The sequence below is a fragment of the Culex quinquefasciatus genome, chromosome 3, assembly GCF_015732765.1.
Source record: "Culex quinquefasciatus strain JHB chromosome 3, VPISU_Cqui_1.0_pri_paternal, whole genome shotgun sequence".
In the NCBI taxonomy this organism is placed as follows: Eukaryota; Metazoa; Arthropoda; class Insecta; order Diptera; family Culicidae; genus Culex; species Culex quinquefasciatus.
Window position 1 is genome coordinate 166,764,965 of NC_051863.1, and position 9,203 is coordinate 166,774,167.

Consider the following 9,203-nt stretch of genomic DNA (forward strand, 5'->3'; position numbering starts at 1 on the left):
CAACAGAACAGCAGAACAGCAGAACAACGGAACAACGGAAAAACGGAACAACGGAACAACGCAACGCAACTGACCAACTGAACAACTGAGCGAAAAAAAAATAACAACAGAACATTTGAACGACGGAATTTGGACGGAACAATGGTTCAAAGGATCTCATAACTGCTGAGAATTCAAAACGAAAAAGTTGGTGAATCACCGAATTCAGTCTTCTTAAGTGGTCTAATGATTTGCCAATACAACATGTTTAAGCTATTCCCACGAAACCTCTTGAGCACTTCTTAATTACCGGTTCCGAGTGCTACCAAGTAAAAGCTTATCGGCGCTGGTTTAGTAAGTCTTATCTAACATACCTCAAGTGTTACGTTGCTTGATATAAAAACTATGTGTTCAGCCGTAAACTGCACACTTTGTCGAAAGAAACCAGCTCGAAACATCGGACACCAACTGTTCTAGTCTAACAATGAAAGGTATATATTAATAAACTTCTTTTGATGACTTTTGATTGAATGTTAACTTCCAGCCCAAATACTCACCCTGATCGTCCTGGCGGCGTGCTACTGCTCAGCATCGGACCTCGTCTGCCCGGAGCAGTTTGACCCGCAGAATCCGACCTTCCTCCCGCACGCGGACTGTACCAAGTACTACGTGTGCAACTGGCTGACCCCCCTGGAGCGAAGCTGTCCCGAAGGGCTCCACTGGAACCCGCAGGCCAACTATTGCGACTACCCCGTACAAGCCGGTTGCGTAGCAGGACCGGTCGTCACCTCCACGACTCCAGCAGTCCCGACTACGGCCAAGCCGGTCGAACGGTGTCCCGAGGAGTTCAACCCGGATCACCAACCAAACTACCTGCCCCACGAAGACTGCACCAAGTACTACATCTGCAGCTGGGGAGGCGCCGCCATCGAGCAGGACTGTCCGGCGGGACTTCACTGGAGCCAGGTCAACCGGTACTGCGACTACCCGGGACAGGTTGAATGCAGTGCAGCGGTGAGTCCTTCGACAGCAGCGCCAGCTGCTAGTTCCACCACGCCCAGTGCTGACTGCCCCGAGGTGTACGACCAAAGCCACCAGGTGTACTTCCCCCACGTTGACTGCACAAAGTACTACATCTGCACGTACGAGGGCGCCAAGCTGGAACAAAACTGCCCCCCGGGACTGCATTGGAGCGAGGTGAACAACTACTGTGACCATCCGGATCGTGCCCAGTGTAAGGTTGCGGCGGGAGGCTCCACTCAAGCGCCAACGACTTCTTCCGAAGAAGTGACCTCGGAGGTCACCACCCAGCATCCGTCAGTGGAATGTCCCTTCGGGGACGATCAAGGCGTGCCGGTCTTTCTACCCCACGAAAGTGACTGCACCAAGTACTACGTTTGTGACAATGGGCGTCCAGTTCAGCTGACCTGCCCGGCAGGACTGTTCTGGAACGCGATCGAGACCACGTGCGACAATCCGCAGCAGTCCGGTTGCGTTCAGCGTCTGCTTCTGCGACTCTGGTAGATTACCATTGATTTAAGTAGGTATTTATTTTTTCCGGTCATTTTGCTGCTGAGAGGTGTGATTAATAAAAGTGAAGAATTTCTAGAAAAAGCACTTAAAACGTTAGCTTCTTTCCTCCCTTCTTATCTATCCTGAAGAGGTTGAGTGGGAATTCCTTCCAAGTGAAATAAGTGAGGTTACAGAAATCATCATCGCCGTCGTCGTCTTGAAGGTTTATTTGCTTATCAAATCAGCAGGCCACGACACTGGCTTGCAAGAGCAAAAGAGGAAACTCTGGCTGTTAAAAAAGTTCAATCCCGCGTGAACTAGTGACACTTCCCCACGCCAAAAGGCCACGCAGTCCCTTAGACAGAGGCGGTCAGTAAAAATCTGGCCAGATTACAAATTTAACGACGCCTTCGGTGCCGGAAACGCCTCAAGAGTTAAATTTCGCTGGTCTTAAAATTAATTAATACCCCTCGTCTTCGTCGTCGTCACTGTTGAGGACCCAAAATTCGGACTCTAATCCCACCACCAGGGACTTCCAAGCCCTCTGGAGTGGAAAAGTCAGCGTGACCTCCCGCCGCCAAAGCGCTCCGGTTCACAAGTCATCTGGCCGGAATGGGCGAGGAGGGGCTGGGGGACCTCGTAAAAAAGTGTGTCTAGAAATAATGGAAACATCAAGCCTGGGCGAGTTCGTCAAATCCTCTTGTCAACATGCACCTTAACTGCGGTTTTTCGGTGGAACCCACCGCGGTGGCATTACTGGGTTGTTGTAGCAGCACTATAGTTGTGTATACATTTATGTACAACACCATCACGAGCCCGGGATGATGGACACCACGGTGATGATGATGGGCTTTTGGTCCTCTCCGGAAAGGCTAGGTCCTAGGAAGAGAGGGGCCAGCGTGAACGTTAGCGAAGCCTAGTCAGGGTACTACAAATCCTCTAATAATCCTCGGCTGGGTATTAAAAGGCAAAAGTTGTACACGACAGGTGCAACGGGAGCTTTCGTGCTGGGATTCGATGGACGGGGCCGGTTTTAGAGGAATTGAGCTGAAAATAAAATTAACATTTATAAAATGTTCAATTTAGTCGTGGTTCAATAATTTGAACATTGGGTGCTCACAATCGTATACAAAAATAAAAATCATAAGGTAAAATCTCATGCTCTCGCTAAACGTATAGGCTTTTCGCACAAATAAAAATTGCAATCGATGGGATTCAAACCAAGCACACTGCGTCTAAGCTTAGCCCGCACGTATGTCTGTAAGTAAGTACGCCAATACAAGCTTGACACATCAGGTCAAATGAGTTTTCCACACTGAGCTACATATTTCTGAGTGCAAACTGCAATATTGCAAAAAATTGCTTTAAATATTTCAAAAATTACTTAAACTTAAGCAAATTACACACAGCTGAATTTTTAGCAACTCTTTCGAATTGGTTTTGGTCGGTTTCTTGTAATTTTGTTAGCAGTAATTTGAATTTGAAATATTTTTGTCGCCTTTTTTCTTTTTTTTAACATTATTTTTTTCTTTGTTTTGCCATAATGTTATGTTGTGTCTGTAAAAGTATCATTCAAGCCATTGAAATCCAATTTTTGTAATTTGAATCAGAATCATAAATTTTATTATATTTTTCAAATTTAAATTTTGCACACGCACACATTTGAATCTAAAAAACAAAATTATTTTTTTACAAAAGGGCAGAAATTTAAAAAAAAAATCTTAGGATTGAATTTCAAACCAATATTTTCCGTGATAATGAGTTTAAAAAAGAACAAATTAGATGTAACAGAGAAAACATTTTTTTGAAAGCATTTTCACAAAATAAAAACTTCAAGTGGCTGCTTCTCAGATGAGCATCAACAAGAAATTATATTTTCAAAGCTTTTCAAAAATGTTATTGGTATGGTTCTTTTCCTTTGAGAAGTATTTTCAATTGCAAACAAAATGAAAATTTTTCGTAAAAAAATCACTATCAATGCATTTATATTAAAACACATTAGCACTTAGTCAACGAAATGTCTTATAATTATTTTAAAAAATTAGCAGTTTTTAATATTTTGTCAATTTTTTAATTTTTTTTCCTTTAATTTTCTAGCAGCTGATTTTGCACCATCTCTACTTTAGCGCAATAGATGTTTTTTTAAGTTTTCTTAGACATATCAACAATTTTCGAAAATGTTTGTTTTTTAGAGCTCTAAAAGAGCCCGGAAAATCAAATTTCTCTAAACTTCACCCTCTATTGATTTGTTTAAAAAACTGAATTTTTAAGGTTTGTTCAGATGCTTTCTCTAAATTTGGTCTCAGAAAGTTTTGATTTGTTTGTAGAAATTTTATCGAATTATTTTATTCGATTTTATCGAAGAAATCGTAAATTTTGATGTCTTGGATCAAGTGGCTTGGACACATTTCCAAAAATATCCTTGAAAAGTTAGATACTCGAGAACATCCTCATTTTCACCCAATCCAATGGTTGCCTCTTCCCATTTGCAACAGACACCGAAACTCCAAAACTGCACCATCTTTTTGAAAATTAATTTTGCGATGTGAACCACTGTGCATTGATGTTTTGTATTTGATATATAGTCATGCCCCGGTTTTGCACTGCCCTGGTTTTGATTTGTTCAGCTGCCTCGGTTAAGTACGGCCCAGTGCTTAACTGAAGCACAGAGCTTAAGGGATTTTGGTTATATGGAAGACATTGGCTATAATCGAATGAAAAATCCTAGCTATCGATTGCACTGATAATTACATGAAAATTTTCACAAAAAGACGTATTATTCCTGTATTTTGAAAATGCAATGATTTTCGAAAAGATACTCAAAATTATTGTTATTGCAATCTGGGTATCAAATGATCGAGATTTTAGATACATAACTAATAAAAAAACATTTTTTTGAAATGCTAAAAAAAAATCCCAAAACTACGTATTTTTGATAAAATACGCAAAATTTCCTTTTTTCACAAAATGAGTCTCAAATGATCGAAATATTTTAATAAATTTCGAAATATAACTTTTTTTTTGAATTTTTTTTCTCAAAACTACGTGTTTTCTAAAAAATACTCAAAATTCAATGTTCCAAAACTTATTATATTCAAAATGTTTGAAAATTCCGATCATTTGTGACCCAACTGAAATTTTGAGTGTTTTTTCAAAAATACGTAGTTTTGTGAAAATTTTGAGTATTTTCAAAAAATGTTGTTTTGTACATTCGAAATGAATGGGCTTAGTGATTTTTCACGCTTGAAAATTGCAAATTTCAGGGGGACCTCAAATTCAAAACACCAAATTTCACGCAAATTTGTTAAAATAACTCTGAAAATCTTATGTTTGAATCATAAGAACTACTTTACATGCTTCATTATATATCATTCTTCAATAAACAAAAAAATCTTTCATAAATTTGAATGTGACACAAGAGAAATCTCCTTATTTTCAAAAAAGATTCCACCTAGTTTATGGCTCTAAATATATTTTGAAATAAAATGTAGGGCATGCGTATTCTCATTTATTGAACTGCTTTTTTGATATTTGACTTATGAAGTTAAAAAGTTTTCACTGATTTGCTTCATTTTATTGAATTTCATATTAAAGCAAGATTTGACAATCTTGTCCAACAAAATTAGTGTAATAATTTGTTTTTCTTTGCGACGTTTAGCAAATTAACATTTTTTCATTTTTTTTCTTTTGAAAAATGAATTTCAATTCAAAAGTAAAAAATAATATAATATGAAACGAAATCAAAATGTTTATGCAAAATGAAAACAAAAACAAAAAAAGTAGTTTTTTAAAACTTTCACGGGAATTATCCACCCAAAAAATCAAATATCGTTTAAATTCAACAGGACTCAGAAAAAATCTGTCAAGTTTTTGAAAGTTAATTTCAAAGCTTTAATTTTATTATAATCACGATTCTTTTAGTTTCTTTTGAAACTGAACCTTTAAAAAAATAACAATAAAATTGTTCTTTCAGCGAATGAAAATATTACTAAACTAAGTATGTTTCTAAAAACACTGAAAAATCTGAACAATTCTTCAAATGTTTCATATTAAGCTTTTCTATTGAAAACTTATAAAATTTACTTAGTCTTTATGGATGAAATATTTATTTTTTTGTTATATGTCTAAAGGAGAATGGGCAAATTTGTATGGGAGCTGGTCCAAGGATGTACACGAACGGGACCAACTTTGTTCGAAAGATCTCGCCGAGACATGAAAAAAAGTCTTCTGGACCAACTCTCTAAACCCCGGGGTTCAAAAGTTACATGCTGTTGAAGTTTGAGCATTTTTGGTTAAAATGTACAAAAAATCGATTTTTTGCTATTTCTAAAATCATTTATAAAATCTCTGTTTCATTATGGATTTCGATTTTCTTGACTTCATTCGACGCGTATCAGCAAAAACTTTGAGTTCTGATATGTCTTAGCATGATTGAAACATGATTTCTCTTGTTTTTATCCGTTTGAACCATTTGTGCAAGAGGCATCCCATAGAAACAAGTCGAAACTTCAAGGTTTTGAAACCGGATCCGACCCAGACTGCTTCAGTGAGTATGGAAGCCTTCAGTGCAATGTTGTAACAACTCCAGGAAGTTCTTGGATGACCCACATTAGCAAAGTAGTCTACCACACTCACTGAAGCTATGCGGGTATGTTCCGTTGTCAAAACCGGTCGACATTTTGCTTGTTACGGTAGTAGACCCACAGATCTTAACTCCAGGGAGTCTTAGGAGAACCCAGGACACTCCAACAAATCAGCATAGTAGTCTACCATACTCACTGAAGCCATGCGGGTATGATCCGTGGTCAAAAACCGCCGACATCTTGCTTGTTACGGCGGTAGACTCACCGGTCATAACTCCAAGGTGTTCTCGGATGACTCAGACCATCCCAATTAGAGATGGGCTTATTTGAGCGAACCGTTCTTATGAACCGGCTCAAGCTAAAGAACGAATGAGCGACAGCTCAGAAAAAATGAGCGGCGGTTCATTTTGTGAACCGGATCTTTTCAAAGAACCGTCAAATCAAAGAGCGAGTCGAAGAACGAACCGAACGAGAGCGAATGAGCGAGAACGAATGAACGGAAAGAACGAACGGAGCGCTTGATAAGCGTCGCTCGCGCCGTCGTCGACGTCGTCAAACGGAGTCGTTTTCGCTCACTCTTTCGTTATTTCGCTCTCGTTCATTCGCTCTCGTTCCGTTCGTTCTTCCACGCGCTGGTGGTGACGGTGCTGTGGAGAAAAAAGGGGAAACTTCTCACGCTCACCGGTCGCCTCATATTCAAATATTATGGCGCACTTTATGCTTGTTGCTAGCCTGTAATTTTGAATGAGCTGACTGTCGCCAGATGTTGCATGATCTCATTATGAAAATATCGATAGATTTCTCAAATGTTATGTACATGAAGTTGTTACACGCATTCGAACATAGTTAGTATGCTAGTTTACGGATTTAATCCATGTATTGGACCGTTTATTATTTAAAATGTAATTTACCACAGCACATCACACAAACTTGGTACTATTTTGTGATAATTGTTCAATAGATTTATTATGGCATTTTTTCAGATCTTCTTTTTTGACGCTTGTTTTGATCATTCATTTGCTGTCATGAATAAAAGTTGTTCTTATTAAACAAAAAACTGCATTTCAAGACTAATTTATTAAGTGCAGCAAATCGCTACCTCAAATATGCATGTTACTGAACACCAAATTAAATCTTTTGTTTCACAAAATCATGGGAAGATAATTATGAAAACGATAATTCAGCTAACTTTTCATTACTTTTTACTTTTTACGATTGAAAGCAATGATTTGGTTGAAAATATTCGCTTCTGAAAAAAAAAAACTCAAGTTTGTTTACCTCTCTATGAAAAAAGTTGTCGATATTTGTGGATTTCAGAGATCAATGTTTTCATCCTTTTTCATATAAAACGTTATATTTGAAATGCTTTCCAAAAAAAGAAAAAGCAAATCGACGATTTTTTATGTTTTATGGACGATCTCCAATCTGTTCAGAATAAGTGCGATGAAAACATATATTTTTGAATTATCAATCAACAATAATCATACGAAGTGTGACACTCCATTGGTCGTTAAAAAAGTCTAAATATCTTGAGCAGATGTTTCAGTTCATTCCAGTCTATTTTCTGACTTTGAGCGAAATGAGCGGATGAGCCGTTCAAAAGAGCCGCTCATTTAAATGAGCGAACGAAAATGAGCGGCTCACAGAAATGAGCGGTTTTGCCCACCACTAATCCCAATAAGTTGTTACAACATTGCACTGAAGCCTTCCATACTCACTGAAGCAGTCTGGGTCGGATCCGGTTTCAAAACCTTGAAGTTTCGACTTGTTTCTATGGGATGCCTCTTGCACAAATGGTTCAAACGGATAAAAACAAGAGAAATCATGTTTCAATCAAGCTAAGACATATCAGAACTCATAGTTTTTGCTGATACGCGTCGAATGAAGTCAAGAAAATCGAAATCCATAATGAAACAAAGATTTTATAAATAATTTTAGAAATAGCAAAAATTCGATTTTTTGTACATTTTAACCAAAAATGCTCAAACTTCAACAGCATGTAACTTTTGAACCCCGGGGTTTAGAGAGTTGGTCCAGAAGACTTTTTTTTTCATGTCTCGCCGAGATCTTTCGAAAAAAGTTGGTCCCGTTCGTGTACAATCTTGGACCAAATTTGCCCATTCTCCTTTTTATTATTTTATAAATATTTTAAGGTGTTTTAAGAGTAAAAATTGTTTTTTTCAAAATACAGGAAAAAATACATATTTTTGTGGATAGCTGCCACCATCCCGATTCCAAAACACTATAATTTTTTGATGTTTGCATGATTTTTGATGTAGCCAAAATCCCATAAGCGCTGTGCTACAGTTATGCACGCCTCGGTTTTGCATCCCCCACATGCGGTGCTAAACCGAGGCATGACTGTTTACTTTTTGTTTTCAAATTTTGAAACAAATCTTGGAATTTGAAAGAAAGTCATTTTAAAAATTTGGCCGCTTTCTTTTTCCTGTCCTGAGAGATAAAAACTATAGGTATTCTAGGGCTCATTGCTGAAATGATAATGTTGCTCTATGAAAAAAAAAAATTAAACTGATAAATTTAAAAATATATATAGAGAGGGTGGAAAAGACGAAGACGAAATCATTCATTCTTGAGAAATGTTTTTAGTAATCATTTAACAAAAATCCCAACCTCAGTTCACCGCACTTTATAATGAAGCTGTCCGAACCAACTGTTGTAAAAGGAAAATTAACTAGTGCCCTTTTCGTGTAACCCAACGACTCCGGGTCCAGGGGTGTCCTTCTTACATGTAATGCCGTGTAACTTTCCTCTAGTTGGTCGGGGCCCGATTATTACACTCATCTTGAGACGCTCTCCGCTGGACACCACAATGAAGAGCCGGTTTATGATGATGAAGACTTCCGAGTTAAAATGTGGGGGTGGTGGTCCAAAATCAAAGCCTTAGGAATGGGTACTCATTTTCTTTATGATTTTAGGTTGGTGGGTGGAGATTAGCAATAAATCTTAACTTGGGGGGCTAATGTATGCAAAGTCGTGTCGTTGGCCAAAGGTGACGGAAAATGATTATTACATGTGGTGTACCGGTTCAAGGATGGGATGATGGGGCTCAATTTGGTGCCGAGATTTATGACCCGTTTAAGGGTAGATGACAAAAGATTTAGTGAAATC

At 38.2% G+C, this 9,203-nt stretch overlaps 1 protein-coding gene across 1 annotated transcript; it reads left to right on the plus strand.

Annotated features, from left to right (window-relative positions):
* Positions 1 to 417: 417 nt before the first annotated feature.
* Positions 418 to 1,596, plus strand: LOC6043636 (probable chitinase 10). The gene is made up of 2 exons (XM_001860971.2): positions 418 to 470; positions 524 to 1,596. Exons 1-2 carry the CDS (start codon positions 464 to 466, stop codon positions 1,501 to 1,503), a joined length of 987 nt encoding a protein of 328 aa, XP_001861005.2. The 5' UTR covers positions 418 to 463; the 3' UTR covers positions 1,504 to 1,596.
* The last annotated feature ends 7,607 nt before the right edge of the window (positions 1,597 to 9,203 follow it).